The 18,760-nt window shown below is 47.9% G+C and overlaps 2 protein-coding genes across 4 annotated transcripts in view; both read left to right on the plus strand.

Annotated features, from left to right (window-relative positions):
* Positions 1-4,968: 4,968 nt before the first annotated feature.
* ZBTB6 (zinc finger and BTB domain containing 6) lies at positions 4,969-9,963 on the plus strand. The gene is made up of 2 exons (XM_033138025.1): positions 4,969-5,133; positions 8,465-9,963. The coding sequence occupies exon 2, from the start codon at positions 8,475-8,477 to the stop codon at positions 9,759-9,761; it is 1,287 nt and encodes a 428-aa protein (XP_032993916.1). The 5' UTR covers positions 4,969-5,133; positions 8,465-8,474; the 3' UTR covers positions 9,762-9,963.
* A 5,148-nt stretch (positions 9,964-15,111) lies between these two features.
* RC3H2 (ring finger and CCCH-type domains 2) overlaps positions 15,112-18,760 on the plus strand; it is a 46,074-nt gene continuing 42,425 nt past the window's right edge. For 2 of the 3 annotated variants that reach the window (XM_033137201.1, XM_033137204.1), the window contains exon 1: positions 15,112-15,227. The gene's annotated coding sequence lies outside the window, so the exon portion shown is untranslated. The remainder of the gene's footprint in view (positions 15,228-18,760) is intronic. The other variant, XM_033137203.1, reaches the window with a different exon arrangement.

Raw genomic sequence — 18,760 nt, forward strand, 5'->3', positions numbered from 1 at the left:
GACAGATATGTTTTTCAGTGGGGGGGGGAATCTTGAGTTCTTATGGGGAGAAAGCACTGGATAATTATAAGCTCTTAATATTTGTTAGTCCGTCTGTGATTTTTTTAAAGTTGTATTGTTTAACATTGGATACTTGCCTTCTGTTCTTCTTATCCTGTAGCTGAGCTGACCATTTTCACCCCTAAACCAGTTTGACTGTTGTGAGTGAAGTCACTTTCCTGATTTAAAATGGGTGAAGGCTGCTGCTACAGAATATGGCAATTGCCTCTGTGCCTCTGCCCAGGGTCAGTTCCTGCCCCCAACAACCCAACCCACCCTTTGTGGAAAGTATGTGCTTAGACTAGAAAGGCTAAACTTGCATGCCCCAGTTGTCTTTGTTTTCTTCTGGGCCTTTCTCTCATGTTGTTCCTCACATCTGAAGTGGCATCTGTTTTTCTGTCCAGCAGCCAGCCCGGCTCCCCCTCTTCTACTTCGTATGGCTTTCAGACTTGCTCCTAGAGCCTCCCTCTGCCACACCTGACTATTCCTGTCCTCCACCCGCAGTGTCTCTTTGTTTCCTTTACATCTTCAGTCCTTGACCTCACCCTCAAGCCCTTCCTTCCATGACATTGACTGCAAGCTCTTAGGTCTGGGCCAGTATCTCACCCTGCATTGTGGATGCTACTTGGAATCCTGTAGGCACTTGTGAGATAATTCAGATGTCCTGTTACAGGTGGTGAGGTGGGTGGAGTTGGCATAACTGAGCCCCTACCATTGTTACCTTGAGTCTTCCCAAGCTGACTTTGGGATTACACTTGTGTGGAGGGAAGAACTCTTGAGCAGCCAAAAAATGGTTAAATATTTATTATTGTGAGTTATAGCATACCATCAGCGTCACCCTGCAGTCAGGCCTGTATAGCAGGATGGGAGTCTCTTGGATCTTTCAGGCCGACCCTGGGCTACCTGTCCCCCTGCAGCATTCTCTTTGCAGACTACTGTGGCCTGAGAGCTGGAAGCAGGAAATGGAACAGGGATTCTCTTGAGGGAGTCTTTCCCTGCTGTTGTGAGGCTGAACTGCAAGGGAGGGTGATACGTGCTGCCATGATTTGGAAGGAATAGCATTCAATTTTGCATAATGCTGAGGGAGCTGGCATCCAGGGGCGCAGTGGGGAGGTGGGGCGTGTTGCCCCAGGCGCACAGTTTGGGGGGGGCACAAACCAGCCCTACTCCCCGCATAGATCCCCATTGTGGCCTGCTGGTGGCGGGAGCTGCATAGCAGGGAGGGTGAAGATGACCTTCCACATGCCCCACCCAGCACACAAGCACTCTCCCATCCACGGCTGGAGGCCCCCAAACCAGTGGCCCAGTGCTTCTGCACCTCCTGCCCCTGCTTTGCGCTCAAGCACTCTCCCGGGGGGGGGGCAGGAGGCACAGAGGGTGAAGAGCACCCTCCGCGCCTCACCTGGAGTGCATGCACTGTTCCTTGCCCGGGGCCTCTGCTGGCATCTGCCCACAGGAGCCACATCCACTCATTATTGGTGCCATGAGAAGTAAAAAGAAAAGCAGGAGAGTGCCACAAGCTGAGACCCCATTCATACACCCACCCATTCATACACTTAGCCATAGTTTTCTTCAGCTTTACATGCAAGCCAGGGTCTTTGTCTCACTTCCTCATCTCTCCTCCTTCCCCTGTTGTGAGACAGCATGGATTTGGGGAAAGGGGTGACTCCTATTTCAGCATGAGGGCAGCGGGTCTTTAGCCCTCCAAATGTTCCTGTGCTACAGCTCCCCTCATCCACGATCTTTGGCAATGTTGACTGGGGCTGGCGGGAGTTCCACTGCGGGGTGGGAGGCTCTTGACGAAATGTGGATGGAGCCACAACATCATGAACCCCCCTCCTTTTCTCCATGTCAGCAAGTGCGAGTGGGATGGGCCCCTTGTGAATTAGCATAGGGTAAAAGCTTTGCAAATACCCCTATTGGAGAGAACATAGGCTGCTTTTGATCTGTGAATGTGCTCTTGTACGCAGGACCAAAAGACCACTCAACATTGTGTGTGCCAAGTCATCACAGTGGCATCGAAATAAAACAACTGCACCACCTTCTAATGTGAAATGTCACTTCGCGTGATCCGTGGTCATTGTGAGCTGCTTTGCAAGATTGGGCGGGGAAGTTTCCGAGCAGAATGTTATTCATTATATGAGAGCTGGGGGGGGGGGGGGAGTGGCTAAATCAGCAGTGGGAACATAGGTGACATGAGATATGGGGCAGAAAAATACGTGGCTCCAAAGTAACAATGAGGAGCCTGTTTACTCCTTTGCAAGTTAAGCCGCTGAATGAATGACCTTTGAGATTGCCTACCTGAATCTCATCTTTGCCACAAACACACCAAGTGACCCTTATTTGTTTAATCAGTACATTTACAGATTGCTTTGTTATTCATGAGTATCCGTGCTTTCCTTACAGTAAGGAAAATCAAAATACATAAATTACACTAATCACAAGCTTAGGTGATTTACCTTAAGATTACACCAAATGCAAACATTCCGAATATGCATAGTCTGTGCCTATATAACTTAGAGATGAAGGAGGGAAACACTAGGCAGGGAGCCTGACACAAGTTAACATAAAACACACTCTCACCGCAACCACTCCTGCCATTCACACAACCAATAGAGCCATTTACTGCTGTAAAATACGTGTCTCCTCCAGCCAGCACTAATGCACAAAGCAGCCAGTCACCCTAAACAGTACTCAGAACCCCGATTATTGCACGCTCTAGATGGAATTTTGGCAAATCCCTCTCAATCCCAGTCTGTTACACAGGAATGATAATACTGGGCTACCATAAGAGGCTGTTCTGAAAATGAATGAGGCAATGTACACAAAGCTGTGTGGCCTGAAACAGATGGGAGTTGTTGTGTGAAATGAGTGGAGGGGACCCGGTCGGCAAATGCCATATTAGTGCAATTCTTTGTGGGTGTATTCTATCCATTGTGCAAACCTCTCAACCTAATACAATTAACCACTAGTACAGGGGGAGGGGAGGAGCCCATCTATGCATCCATTTTATCTTCTGTCTTTCTATCTCTCTGTCTTATTTACTGCAAGTTATACCTTGCCTTTTTAGACATCGATGTTCAAGGCAGCTTAGACAAAATCTAAAGATGCGCAAACACAGTCACCTGCCCAAAATGTAAAATACTGTAATGCTGTCTTAAAAATAAAGGAAAAGGTCAGCAGGTTATAGGAGAGAGATCTGAAAGACTCTCCAGAGTTTAAACAAAATCGAAAATTCTTTCTAGTAGCACCTTAGAGACCAACTGAGTTTGTTCCTGGTATGAGCTTTCGTGTGCATGCACACTAATGCACACGAAAGCTCATACCAGGAACAAACTCAGTTGGTCTCTAAGGTGCTACTAGAAAGAATTTTCGATTTTGTTTTGACTATGGCAGACCAACACGGCTACCCACCTGTCTCCAGAGTTTACACTCATCAAAGGCACTGGAATGTCAAGAAGAACTTGCTGGATCAGGCCAAAGGGGACCCATTTAGTCCAGGATCCTGTCTCCATTGTGGTCAAACCTGCAAGCCTTCTCCCCTCAGAAACTGGTACTTGGAATCATTTGAAAGTAAAAAGAGTAAACATTTTAACTTCAGGTTGTTTTCCATTCTGAAAGATGCTCTCTCAAAACAGAAGCAGTGTTGTCTTGGTATCATTAGGTGAAACCCCAAGGCATCCAGGCAGGTGAGGTGGAAATGGCACACCCACTGGTCTTTGGATATGGTGAATATCAGGCTTCAGCTGGTCAATCAAGGCCCTTACCATACAAAGAAACTTGCTTTGCATACTAGATTGCAAACCTTGTGGATTCAGGATCACAGGCCTGCAAGGGACTCCTCAGGTATCATCCAGTACTGACCCCCAAACCTGTAACAGTATTTTGGGGAAAGATGATTGGGACTACAATCACTCCCAGCATCATGCAATCCTGCTGGAGCTTCCCTCCAAAACATTGGAAGGGCACGAGGCTAGATTAGACAGACCTCCATCCCACCCAACAAAGCCTGTTCGTGGCACTTCTTGATTGAGGTCATTGGGTGCTGTCTGGGGCTGACAAGACCTGGGAGCCCAGCAGTATTCGAAGGGCCAGAGTTTCCCCATCCCCAGCCTGCAAATTAGAGAGCACCATAATATGAGGCAACGGTCTCGTTCACTTAACTAGTTTTCTTTCACAAGGAATGGCCCTGCTTAGGGTGTGTGTGTGCCCCCCCCCATTTTAAATAAGGCTAGTTTTACAAAGCTTTTATATTGTGATATTATTAGTTAAATTGTTGCAAGCCACTCTGAGTATGCTGCTTAGAGATATTTTTTTTAAATGTTAGGTAGTTTATGAATGAAATAGATAAATAAAATAAAGCATGAATCCCACAGTTATACTATTGAACATAAAAAGACCCCTGCTGGGTCAGGCCAGAGAGAGCCCTCCAAGTCCAGCATCCTGTTCTCAACAGTGGCTACCCAGATGTTTGCTGGAAGCCTGGAAGAGCCTTCTCCCTGCCCATGGTTCCCAGGAAGCAACCGGTATTTTGCAGCATTGCTGCCTCTGTCCATGATGGAGACAGATAGATTAAATGATACGGAACCTAACACACACAATAAAACGACATGGAATACACTGGCAGCTGCCTGGATACTGGTAAGCATATATTTGGGGAGGGGGTGGGGTGCATTTAAGATCCATTCACGGGGGAATGGGATACAAATACATGAAAAGGGGTAGAAATTCATAAGAAAATGTGGGAAGGAACTATATTATTGGAAAGAGACTCTGCAGTGCTTGCCCAAAATTACAAATCCGGAGCTGGAGCCAGCAAATGTCCTCTGGGATGGGGTGTGTGTGCGCGCGCGTGCCTTTTGTTATCCCTTTCCTCCCTGCTGGCTGAAAAAGTTGCAGGAGCAGCCAATCAGGAACAAGGTGCATGCATTTTGGGAGGCTACGGGTCTGCTGATATTTTTCCGGGTTAGAGTGGGAGAAGAGGTGATGCTCGGAGGGACTGCCGGAAGTTTATTCCTTCGCCTTAGCCATCTGCACCCTTGCCTGGGAAGCATTCAGCCTGGGCCTCTTCCACACCCCTGACTACAGCAACCGGTGAGCAAGGGGCAGGGAATTGGGGGGGGGGTGTTGCAGGTGGGGGGGGAGGTGGCAGAGAGTGCAAGGCAGCCTCAGCTGGCAGGTCCCAGTGCTTTTAAGGGGTGCCTAGAAGGAAGCGGGGAGCTGCCACACCTGAAGGAGTTCCTGGAATATGCTTGCATCTCCATCCTTGAAGGAAATGTTGGCCGGGCACCTCACAGGCAGGAGGCAGAGAGCAGGGCTGTTGTGCAGAAGAGGGGGTTTTCAAGGGGTTAATGATGCTGTTTTGTCCTGTCTTGTCTTGTTTTCCTCTTCCCCCATCCTGGCAAAATAAGCTGCACCTGCTGAAGCAAATATTGCTGCACCGTTGCTAAGCCAGTGGTTCCCAAACCCTTTTGGTTCACCCCTAGTTCCGTGAACTCACCCCCAGTGCCCCCCATCCAACCCTATGGAAAGCTGTTTGCATGACCCACCAAGGAAGATAGTAGTACAACAAAGTTCGAAACAGTCACAATGAATTGTGCATTTATTGGAATGTCAACTAAAACTATGTAGTATAATTAGACAAAATTGATGAACTTGGTCCAGTTACACCAGCCCTTCAAAGTCCGATAGTCACTTACACCTTCAGCACACAAACCCCCCATCTTAGGGGGGGGGGTAAATGAACTGCGCTTCCCTTTGATGCTGACTAATCCCAAAGACCAGCACGTGGGGTGGATCAGTTCTGGGGGTGGGGTGGGGGCACAAAGGGAGGGAACCTGGAGTGGTGAAAAGCATTGGAGGACTCCGTCTCTATTGGCTGGTATTCCTGTTTCCTGGAATGTTTTGAATGTATAACGCAGGGCCAGGTTCAATGTATACTAATATACTGGTACTGCTAGTATATAATGCCCTTAACAGCTTGGGACCAGTTTACCTGTGAGATCGCTTTAAGCCAAACATCCCCAACTGACTGCTTAAATCTGCAGAACTGCCATTGTTAAAAGTGCAATATATTACCCGTTCCAGATTTGAAATCTTTTAGTATGGCAGCACCTACACTGTGGAACTGCTGAGCTTGTCTTTCGACGAGACTAAATGTCTAAATGTCTAAAAGAGCTGTTTCATGGTTTCCCCTTATAATTGTATTGCTTTGTTCTCTTTGTAAAGTGCTTTGAGGGTTTTCTTTTTCTTACAATCAAGGGATGTGTAGCCAAAGCAACAGGAGTCTTGCAACCAAAACACTCTTTTGTGCGTTCTTCTGCAAGAGACAGTTGTGACTATCCCTCTGGAAACAGTGGCAAAGGCAGCAGGCAGAAGGTTAAGCCTTATTTGGAGTGGCAATCCATGAGTCTCACGCATTATTCATGTACCTGATGAAGTGGACTGTAGTCTACGAAAGCTTATGAATGCGTTAGTCTTTAGGGTGCCACAGGACTGCTTGTCATTTAATAAAGTAAGAAGCGCCCCATTGGGCTCTGTCTAGCCCCACATCCTGTTTCCTGAGCCCACAGCAGGGCATGAACACAACAGCCCTCTCCTGCTCTTGACACCCCCCCCCCCAGTGACTGGTATTCCAGGGCATGTTGCCTCTGATCCTAAAGGCAGTGCATGGCCATCATGACTAGTTTTTTTTAAAAAAAAAAAGAGGTAAAGGAAGGACCCCTGGACAGTTAAGTTGTGTCAAAGGCGACTATGGGGTGCAGCGCTCATTTCGCTTCAAGCCAAGGGAACCGTCATTTGTCTGCAGACAGCTTTCTGGGTCATGTGGCCAGCACTTCTGGTGCAATGGGACGGCGTGACAGAAACGCTGTTTACCTTCCCACCACAGCGGTACCTATTTATCTACTTGCACTGGTATGCTTTCAAACTGCTAGTTCGCCCCGTCACACAAATTTGAACCGCCGACCTTCTGATCGGCAAGCCCAAGAGGCTTAGTGGTTTAGACCACAGTGCCACTCGTGTCCCACATGCCAATGAGAGCCTACCCTTCTTTTTTGGCTTGAAGGCTGCATCCATCGTCGGCCAACCCTCTTGAGACCTTATGCCAGCAGTGGGTGTGTACACTCTACACTGTCACAGACACACACACACAACTCTCCTCTTTCCACTACAAGCACTGTTTCTACTGTATTTCTCTTTTTGCTGCCACTCCCAAAATTGGCAAGTTTTTGCTGTTAGAAACGTTTGCTTGGAGGCGTTACTAAGCCCCTGTGATGAGTCAGCCACTACTCTTTTAAAGCCTTCTAAATATTATTACAATTACTTAACTACATTCTAAACTACTCTTTCAAAGAGCTTTGCACACACACAAATTTAAAACAGTCAAAAACACAAAAGCAGTGAATACATTTAAAGACTAAAACCCTGACCGGTGGGCACTTGGGATAAAGACCCATTTATCCAGCTGCTAAAGCATGTCTGAATAAAAATGTCTTTTTGACTGTTTCTGGAATGCGCACATAGTGGATTATTGATCGTATCTCAACAGGAATACGCTTCCACAGGACAGGGGAAGCCGTGCTAAAAGCCCTGCTCCAAATTACTATGGAGTGTGAGCTTCTCAGGTCTTTGGACCTTACAGGAGAAGCTCTCTTGCAGACTGCAGTGATCTAGTGCAGGCATGTCCAACAGGTAGATCGTGATCTACCAGTAGATCACTGGACGCCTGTGGTAGATCACTGGTAGATCAGTAGCTCCCTCCAAAGAAGCTAAAAAACCTTTGGCTCCTCTAAAAAAAGCTCAACATCTTTGCCCTACACCCCTAGAATGACCTGAACCACCAAAAATAGGGCTTTCCTTCCTAAAAAAAAAGCAAGCTCAACGTCGCTTTCCTCTTCCCTAAAAAAGGCTCAACAACTTTGACCTGAACCCCCCAAAAGGGGGTAGATCACTGCCAGTTTTTAACTCTGTGAGTAGATCACAGTCTCTTGGAAGTTGGCCACCCCTGATCTAGTGGGTGTACAGAGGGACAAGGCTGTCTCTCAAGGAACCTGGTTCCTGAGCTGCATAGGAACGTATATGTTAGTACCAACACCCCTTGAACTTGGCCCAATAGCAAACAAGTGGCTGCCAGCACATCCAGCAGCGGGGAATTCCATAATTTTAACTCTGCATTGTGTGAAGATGTTGCTTGTTTTGTTTGTCATGAATCTTTCACCCTTCAGTTTCCTGGCAGGATTCCACTATGAGGCAGAGTGAGGCAGGTGCCTCGGGTCGCACATATTGAAGGACCCACTAAACTAGGCCAATTGCCGCCAGGGTGCAGTGGAGGGTGTTCAAATAAGGATCAACAACCTGATGAGCTTTTGTATGCAATGCACCTTTCTTTTTTCTTTTGTTCCCCCCACCCCCCACCCCCAAACAGAACCACCACTATGGCTGCCGACTCGGATGTGCTGCACTTCCAGTTTGAGCAGCAGGGGGGCGCCATGCTGCAGAAGATGAACCTGCTGAGACAGCAGAACCTGTTTTGTGATGTCTCCATATACATCAACGACACGGAGTTCCAAGGGCACAAAGTGATCTTCGCCGCTTGCTCCACGTTCATGCGGGACCAGTTCCTGCTCACCCAGTCCAAGCAGGTGCGAATCACCATCTTGCAGAGTGCCGAGGTGGGCCGGAAGCTGCTCCTCTCCTGCTACACAGGGGCTCTGGAGGTGAGGAAGAAGGAGCTTCTCAAGTACCTGACGGCTGCAAGTTACCTGCAGATGGTGCACATTGTGGAAAAGTGCACGGAGGCACTGTCCAGGTACCTGGAGATTGACGCTGCCGTGGAGGGCAGCAGGGCGAGCCCCGAGAAGTGCCACTCCTCCGAGACAGAGCTGGGGTGCAATGGTGGCAGCCCTGATAAAGACTGTGAAATCATTGAGATTTCTGAAGACAGCCCTGTGAATTTAGAGGATCATATAAAACGGGAAAAGGGGGACCTTCAGCAGCTGCCCATGCAGAGCTTGCCGCCAGAGACAAAGAACGCTAAAAGCCCTGAGATATCAACTGTCAAGATAGGGTACAAGGACAACGAAATCTGCATTATCCGGATGGATTCCATCAGCGCTCCTAATGTGGAAGGCGAGCAGTTTCCACAGCCGTGCACCTCCTCCAAATCAAACTTGTACTTCCCTGAGACTCAGCACTCTTTGATCAATTCAACCGTGGAGAGCAGGGTCACAGAAGTGCCCAGGGATCAGTTCCAAGACTTTGGCGGGGAGAATTCGGAAGGAGCCAACGGAACAGCCACAGGTGGGTTCCAGAGCCCAGGGGACTCTGCCTACTCATGGCGGCACCAGTGCCCCAAGTGCCCCAGGGGATTTCTCCACCTGGAGAACTACCTTCGCCACCTGAAGATGCACAAGCTGTTCCTGTGCCTGCAGTGCGGGAAGACGTTCACGCAGAAGAAGAACCTGAACCGGCACATCCGTGGGCACATGGGCATCCGCCCCTTCCAGTGCATGGTCTGCCTGAAGACGTTTACAGCCAAAAGCACCCTCCAGGACCACCTGAACATCCACAGTGGGGACCGGCCCTACAAGTGCCACTGCTGTGACATGGACTTCAAGCACAAGTCTGCCCTCAAGAAGCACCTGACGTCTGTACACGGGAGGAGCAGCATGGACAAAGCCACCTTTGACTCCATTACGGAAGTCAGAATAGACTACGACTAGTGGGAGGAGGTGGAGAGGGTTTGTAGAGCAGGTTTGGGAAACGCCCAGCCCACCAAGTGAGGGGTTTTCCACGTCACCCTGCGAGGCTGCTTCCCACAGACCATGCCCACTTGCCCATCTGCCGAAGTCACTGGTTGACATCAGTGGATGGGTAGGAGCGCCTGGTACAATTCTGCTAGGTGCTGCTTTGCAAAGTAGACCCCCCCACACACACACACCACAGGGAAATGCTGACAAAAGTGCGGCCACCCAACTATCTGTCAACAGCCATCAAAATGCACAGTTGGCCCGTGAAGTGGGGGGAGGTAAAGATCTGGCCCACTGAGCCAAAAGTGTTCCCCATCCCTAGTGTGCAGTAAGGTCAGCTCCTTTGCAAGTATAGAGGCCAACGTCTCTTTTGGATCTCAACCCTACAAACTGGGTGTTTAGATGTAGCACAATATTTCCACTGGTGATTTCGTGGAGGCTTGTCGGAGAACCAGTTGCCCATCGGAGATGAGAACATCCTATACACAAACAAAATTCTTCTTTTTAAATTTTCTCTATCCCTTTCCGTGTGTGTGTGTGTGTTGTCAACAGATGTGTGGGGTGAAGAAAATAACTTTAGGGCACTTATTTTATTTTTGCACAGCACTTAGTTTTTTAGGTTGCTGGTGGTGATTGTGTTGTTGTTATTATTAATTACTATTGCTATTATTATTACTACTAGTAGTAGTACGTTTTGCAAGACAACTTGAGCCTAAAAATTGAAAGAGAAATTAACTCTTGGACTTCTGGTGTTTTAGTGGAGGCAACTGTGAATTAAATATTTAATGGGTTGTTACTGATTTCTCTCATGGTGAGAAAACTGCGCAGCTGCAAGGAATGCTGTTGGGTCTTGTGTTTGCATGGACCGGAGACACCACTTCCACGCTTTATCTTTTGTTGTTTCCGAAAAGAAGGTAACAACTTAATGTTTGTCTTAGAACTTTTAACTGGGCAAGGCCATTGGCAGTCAGGAGGAACAATCTGACGCCAAAGGCTTCAAAGTGTGCTTGTAACCAAGTCAGCCAGTCTCAGCTGAAGATTCTGCTCCACTCCTTCTGGCTGAAACATCTGGACTGGTTCAGTGTGCACTGGTGCCGGCATGATTCCAAACAGGTTAGGTCATCTCTATGATATATTCATTTTTTTTTGTGAATTTCCTAAGTGCTGTTTAATTCTTTGATGAAAATACGCCCCAGAGATCTGGTATTCAAGGACGGTGGTGGAAAAGACCAGAAATTTATGGCACTGTTGTTTCTTTATACCATTTGTTACTCTGTCTTACCTTTGTACGTGTGTCATAAAAAAGAAGGTCTTTACAGCTTAGGTTCTCTCTCACCCCTAAACCTGGTGGGCTATCACATGTTGGGAGCATCTGGTGTTTGCAGCCAGTGAGGATGTTGTTAAATGGTGATTCTGCGTGTGGAGGAACCACCCCATTTCAGGGGAAGTACAGCGGGCTACATCAGGGGTAGATCATCTGACTTGCATGCAGAAGTTCCCAGGTTCAATCCCTGATGGCATCTCCAGGGAGGGCTGAGAGACACTTCCTGCCAGTCAGTGTAGACAGTATTGAGCTGGATGAACCCATGGTCTGACTTCCTGTAACAAATTTTTGCCCAACTCACAGGGTGGTTGAGTATGCTGCAAAGCACAGTGCTGGTGGGACCCAAGTCACCCACAATCTTAATTTTATGAGAGGCAGCTTGGTGACAGAGGTCTGGGCACGGAGTCTTTTAAGTGCAGTACATTATCTAACAATGCCCCAATATTCCAGCCAATCTGGTGCTATTTTGAGGCAGGTTTTGCTTTTGTATGGTGCATAGCTTTGCTGTGGGGTCCTTGATGCTTTATCCAACAGGAATCTGATGTAATGGCTGCTGTTACTGGTCAAGTTGGATGGTGGATGTGCTGGCAGAGGCATTGGCCTTGATCATGTCATGCGGCTCCTTGCCAGTTTTGGTGTTACTAAGTGCCGTGTCCTTTCCCCCTGTTGTTGTAGAAGTTTCCCACAACCTTTGTTTCTAGTCAGCTCCATCTATCTTGACAAAATACAGTATACACACAGTGTATACAGTAACCCAGGCTGTGTACACATTACCAGCTTATAACATATACAAGTTGTTATTTTTTCTCAATTTGGGTTGAAGCTAGTTTGTGGGGAAATGCATCAAAACACAGTACTTTGTAAGAAATAGCATGATGCACTCCTTCCCAAACCACCAGTGGGAGCACACTGGAGATGCAAAATAAAACGTGTGTAAAGGTAAAGGGACCCCTGACCATTAGGGCCAGTCGTGTCCGACTCCGGGGTTGCGGCGCTCGTCTCGCTTTACTGGCCGAGGGAGCTGGCGTACAGCTTCTGGGTCATGTGGCCAGCAGGACTAAGCCACTTTTGGCAAACCAGAGCAGCACATGGAAACGCCGTTGACCTTCCCATCAGAGCGGTACCTATTGATCTACTCAGGGCCGGTTCAGGTTCAGGTTCAGGCCTCTCCGCCCGCCTCCCTCCCGTGCTGGCCGCCCCTTGGGAGGGGGGGTGGGCGAGCAGGGGATGAGGGGCGTGGCTCCAGCTGGGGCTCCAGAGGGTGGCCGGCCTCACAGCTCGCCAGCTGGCGAGCGAGCACCCGCCCGCCCGTGGGGGTGGGGGCGGGTTGGGGAGGGGGCGCCCGGTATGCCGGCGGGCTCGCGGGCCCGGTGCCCTGGGCCACCCAGCCCCTATGACGAGACGGCCCTGGATCTACTTGCACTTTGACATGCTTTCGAACTGCTAGGTGGGCAGGAGCAGGGACTGAACAACGGGAGCTCACCCCATCGCAGGGATTCAAACTGCCGACCTTCCGATTGGCAAGCCCTAGGCTCTGTGGTTTAGACCAGTGTTTTTCAACCTTTTTTGGGCAAAGGCACACTTGTTTCATGAAAAAAATCACGAGGCACACCACCATTAGAAAATGTTAAAAAATTTAACTCTGTGCCTATATTGACTATATATAAAGTAATTCTCTTGAATTTTTCAATTTTTCCCACGGCACACCAGGCAACATCTCGCGGCACACTAGTGTGCCACGGAACAGTGGTTGAAAAACACTGGTTTAGACCACAGTGCCACCTGCCTTAAATTGACCTAGGCTTTCTGTGTCACGTGATCTATTGGTTTTGGCTTTTTGTAAATTTGGAGCTCTAGCTTAAGAGAAAAGTCTGTATTGGAGTGGTGTCCTTACTGCCTCCTGTTTAAAGGCTTATCTTCCTCTCTCCAGCCCATTGTAAAAGAGTTGTGTTAAGTGCTAATTTTTACAAGTTGTCACTCATTGCCTGCTTTGTCTTCAGGGCATAATTAAGGGAATGGCAGCTTTGATATCCTGTTTTCTTGGCTGACTTGCATTTCCAATCCCCCTCCAAATGACTTGTAGTGAAAATAAAGTTTTTCCACAGCTGAAGGACTTGTTATTTCTGATGCTCTTGAACTGAAAGGACTGCAAACCATGCCGAACTCTTCTGGAACACACATAGTTCTGCACAGAGAGGCCCTTTAACACAAATCAAAGCAGTTTCCTCAACTAGTTAGAAGTTCCTTGGTGTTGCTTTTTTAAGTTGTGCCTCCTGATCTATAAGCTTCAAATTTCAATAAATATTGCCCTTTCAACCCACCAATTTCTTAAGAAAAAAAGACTTGGGAGTCTACAGCTGAAAACCCAAATGCACTTGCTAAGAAGAAAATCCCAGTGAGACTTACATAGGAGGAATTGCCATTAGTGTTGTGTTAAAATGTTGTTCCTTCATAAATGTATGAGCACCATAAGTTAATTTTCAACAGCACTTAGTAAACAGTTATGCTCCTTGCTAACGCTTTTAATTATATTATTTCTTCCTATTCACAGAATGCTGTATCCAAATCCATTCAGGTCCCTAAGAAGACAATAAAAAAAATAGTAATATTTCAGATATAGGCTGGTGCCTCCAGAACATTACAGGCCCATATAAGTTCAGCACAAACAGTTGGGCCTGGTGAGCATTTAAGGTCCCCAAACCTAATCTGCGAGTTGCCATCTGATTGGATTTTATTCTGATCCTGATCTGATGTATTTTAAATTGATTGTCAGTTTTTGTATCAATGTGTTACACATTTGATGTTAGCCACTTGGAGCCCGGTGTTGGCTAGGGAGGGCTGGGTGGGGTATAAATAAAAATTATTATTATTATTATTATTATTATTCTATGGAGCCTTCCAACCTCAGGGGTTCCCCTCTTTTATTTCTCCCACTGCTCCTCACCTGCTTTAAATACAGAGGGAGATCCGCACTATTTAAAGCTCACAACACCTCCCTCCCTAAACCTAGGAACTGTAGTTTTACCCTCACAGAAGCTACGGTTTTCAGCCATCTTAACATAATACTGTTCCCAGGATGATGATGATGATGATGATTATAATTTGGGAGGGGGGGGAGTCGTGTGCTTTAAATGTACGATGTGGGGGTGTTCCCCAAATCTTCTCCCTCTTCATTTCTATATTGCCACTCCGGACAGAATCCAGCTACGAATAATGTATGGGGAGAAACACTGAAGGATGAGCAGGAGGCGCCTGTCAATACTTTTATCTTTTAAAAACAACGGGGTGGCGAGGGAACACAGCATTATATTTACTTTCTTCATAAAGTTCCCCCCCGCCCCGTTTCATTTTTTGGTGTATGTAAAACAGAGAGAACAATTACAACAACGGATGAAAAGCAAAGCTGAGTGACAGAAATGAGAAATATCGCTAAATTTGCTCATTTATTTATATCCCACCTTTTCCTCCGAGGAGCTCAAGGCGGAATAATACGTGGTTCTCCTCTTCCTCACTTAATCCCCACAAGAATCCTACGAGGATCGTGTAATTAAAAAATGAGTAGCAAGAGGAAAATTAAAAACCAGCCACGACCAAATGTTTCTGGTGCGGTGAAGTGGAGGGCTGTCTAGATGACCCTTGGGGTGCCCTTCCCGCTCTATCATTCTGGGATTGTACGAACATCCGCGAATCACAGGAAGCGCCGCCGCGACCGATGTCGCCTCTTCCGCCCGCACCTCGGAGCGCTCGCTGGCCTCACTCTGCGCACGGCGCACGCGCCGAAAGGAGGAATTGGGAGCGGTCGGCGCGGCGGCATCTATCGCTGCGCCAAAGTCCCTTCTGGGCGCTTCATCTCTGTGGTCCGCCCTTCTGACGCTTCTTCCTGTTCTCTCTCCGTTCCCGACAAGCGCGCCTCCGTCCACGTGACTTTGGGTGAAGGTGGGCGGGGCCGCGCCTGCGAGGCGAACCCTCGCGAGAGGTGGGGCGGGCCCGATCTGGGCGGGGCTCCCGGCTGTCACCGCGATGAGGAGGCGCCGTCGCCGCCGCCGCCGCCGCCGCTGGGCTGCTCCGGGGTGCGCCCCTGAGGGGGTGTGAGGAGATCCCGGGCCCTCCTGCAGGTAGGGGGCCCGGGGGGGGCGGGGGCGGGGGCCCGATCGGCGGCTGCGGGGCGGGAGGCGGCCCCGCCCCCCTTCTGCCCTCTCACCCCGTGGGCCGAGGGGGGAGGGGGAGGGGAGGGGGGCGTGGCTCGTTCCCAGCGGGAGGGGGCGAAGAATGGGGGGCCTGTGCGCCCCCCCCCGGGGAGGGGTCTTCCCTATAGGTCACCACCCCTCCCCCCACTCAGAGCCCAAAGGGAAGAAAGGGGAATGGCGATTCTTTGAGGGGGGGGGAGTTGTCGCTTTTGATGTCATTTCCCTCTTTCCCCCACACACAGACACTTCAAAAAAGTATTGGTAGTCAGTGGGGTTTGGAGAAAGAGAGAAGCCCCCCCCTCCCCCAATGCACGCACGTTTGGGCACAGGCTGGGCTCCCCACCAGCAGCCAGCCACCACTCTCGGGAAGAAGGCTGCCCGCGGCTACGGGTCGTGGTAACTGGGGGCTGGTGGTGAGCTGGGCGAGTGCTGCTGTGCTCATGTGCCCTGCTTGCGGGTTGGGGTGGGGGGAGCCCTTCTGGTCAGCTGCTGCGAGAAACAGGCAGCTGCACTAGTTGGGCCGTTGGCAGGGGCCCTTTCTATGGGGCCTTTATGTTTTTCTCCCAGGTATTGATAGCTGGGCTGCACACGGGTGGGGTGCCCTGGGGTGGGTGGTGCCTCACGTACACTAATGCCACCCTCCACCCTCTCTTGGGGAGAGAGTTTGTATGAGGAATAGGGGTAGTGTATGTGTACACCGTTGAAACACATCACTTTGTTTCAGCTCACCCTCCCAGGGCTAGCCTAAGATATTCTGCTGCCCAAGGCAGAGCAGCAGATGATGTCCCTTCTCCCTAATCCACACTGGCAGATCTTGATGCATAGTACCCAAGACCGATGTAGCTGCCTTAGCACTCGAGGAAGAAATCCCCAAAATAGTTTCTCCCTCTTTCTAACAGTGAAAATGCAATAAACAAAATAATTAGGAATTTGTTGCCCTTTCCTGATACCCAGAAGCAGTTGCCTGAGTTGGCTGCCTTGGTCTGCATAATGGTAGGAGAGGCCCTATGTTCCTGTCCCCTAGCACTGTTCTGTCATCTTCTTTTGCCTCCACTTTCAACTTTCTCTGGTTTATTGGAAAGTTTGACAAGAACTATGTGAGCACCCCCTGCCCCCAGATGATTAAAATGTTGGGTATGAGCTTTCAGGTTGCGCAAAATGTATCTGCAGGATTCTGCAGTCAGAACTCAGATTTCTAAAAAGTGTGAAGTTGCATGCCTAGCATGTTAATATGTTCGGGTCAAGTATATGCACACAAGCAGACAGTTAAGCCAGGTTGCCAAATGCCCCAAAGGACTGCTTTAGACATGATAACTTCTGTACATGGGAAATATTTATCAAAGAAACAGTATAAACGCATGTCACTGCTTCCCAGGCGATGTATGTATTGTGTTTATGTCACATGTGATGATCTATGTGCGCATTGTATGGTGTTTCACACATGGAAGTGTTTTCCATGTGGGAATTCTGGTGAGTTCAGAGCAGCCCTTTCATTCAAAAGGCACCACCATTTGCCCCTCGTCTGCTTGCCCTCATGAGAGTTTAAATCAGGGGTGGAGAATCTGCAGCCCTCCTGGTGTCGTTGGGCTCCAACTTGCATTAGTCCCAGCCAGTGTGAGCAGTGGTCAGGGATGATGGGAGTTATAGTGGAACAACGCCTTGGAGCCCCACAGGGTTCCACCCACCCCTGATTTCAAGCAACCTGCTTGAACTCTCAAAATTCTTATTCCCAACATTGTACTCTGTATGCAGAGGTGGTCGCTTTAAAATTAGATCCTTGCAAAACTTGTCACCCTAATGCCATTATTTTTATTATAGTTTCCTACCACCACACCTTCCTCTTAGTGAGCGTAGAAATGTTTTCTATAAGCCTACATGTGGTGGGTTTAGTTAGCTTGTGAGTTAAAATTTGATTGTGCTCCTGTTCAAAGATGATAGAAGTGCTTTTCATCCTTATATCCTGTGGGAAATTTGAAGACAAAATGCTGGTGGAAATGTATTGAAGCTCAGTTATGTGGTGGTCTGAACAAGGCCCAGTTTGTCTTTCCACTGCTTAGACTTTACAGCACAGAAAAATACAGCATGTATGCTAGAATAGCTCAAGAGATGCCAGCTATTTAGCTCAGTTTGCTGCAGCTGCTTAGAGATAGTCTGTGTCTTGAGCCATCGAGGGGGCATAGTTGATTGAAATCAAGGGTTCTGAACACAATCATTACCATTTCTAGAGACATAAAATAGTTATGGCAATGTTTATTATTATTATGTGACTTTGAGGGAAGCAGGCTTCTGAGCTGCACAAAATTCTTCAGCAAGCAAGAGCTTTTAATTGCTACCTTTTGGAAGAGCTCTGCATAATTCAGAATTCTGTTATTTGCACCAGCAGTGGGGTGCCCAATAACCTGTGACTTTCTGAGCCATATCAGCTCCATCACAGGTCTCTTCACAAGCTAGTATTCATGTAGAACGGCTATCTTCCCATGTATAAGGGAGCAGAGCTGGATAAGTGTATATAAGTGTATATAACTATATGTATTTATTTAGATTTCAGCTCGGAGGAAGCAGTCCTCGAGGGAGTGGCCATAGCTCACTCGTAGAGCACATACCTTTGCCTGCAGAAGGTCCCAGGTTCAATCCCCAGCATATTCAGTTAAAAGGATTGGATAGCAAGTGATGGAGAAAGATCCTTCTCTGACTGAAACCCCGGAAGACAATACTGGGTTGTGTAGACAGATAGTCTGGCAGTTTACCATGTTACAACAATTATCCTGGGTAGTTTTATTGATTCTTTTTTTATTTCCCCTACTTTTTTGATATGTATTTGTATGTTTCTAAAATAAAGTTGGCACCATTTTAATTTTTTAAAAAATTCATTTAATAAGAATTTAAAAATCAAGGAGTTAAACAGAATAAATTTCAGACTAAACTACCATTCAAAATCCCCAACTATCCTCCCCCAACACGCAAAACCCTAACACACAAAATCTCACAGCCATTCAAAAAGTGTTACTAATGTTTTTATGTTAATGCTAATGTGACTATTTTCATTTAAAATTTGTGTGGTTCAAGCAAAGTTATAAATGGAAGTAGCAGGGTGGTGCTCTGATGTGCCTTGAGCTGCTGCTCTTTTTGTGGAATAAATTGAATTATCTGCTCTCAGAAGTGGCAATTTTTTTGGTTTCTAGGACAAAAGGTTGCGTCCATTCTGTGTCCTGTCCTATACCACTTGCTGGCTGCATTTGTATGTCATGATAAACAAGTCTTTCCCAGCCCTGTGCCAAGCAGATGTTGTTGTTTTTTTATCATTTACTTACTTACTTATTTGCATTTTGCTTCCTGCAAATAAGTTCTGAAGAAACCCATAGAAAATACTGTATTTAAAAATTACACTGAAGCATTCACCCACAAAAATAAGTCAGAATACAAAACCACTCTTCCCCACTCAGCAGCAGGGTAAGCACCAA

The sequence above is a fragment of the Lacerta agilis genome, chromosome Z (assembly GCF_009819535.1).
Source record: "Lacerta agilis isolate rLacAgi1 chromosome Z, rLacAgi1.pri, whole genome shotgun sequence".
In the NCBI taxonomy this organism is placed as follows: domain Eukaryota; kingdom Metazoa; phylum Chordata; class Lepidosauria; order Squamata; family Lacertidae; genus Lacerta; species Lacerta agilis.

Coding starts and splice junctions, on each gene's coding strand:
- ZBTB6 (XM_033138025.1), top strand. CDS start 8,475: ATGGCTGCCGACTCGGATGTGCTGCACTTCCAGTTTGAGCAGCAGGGG.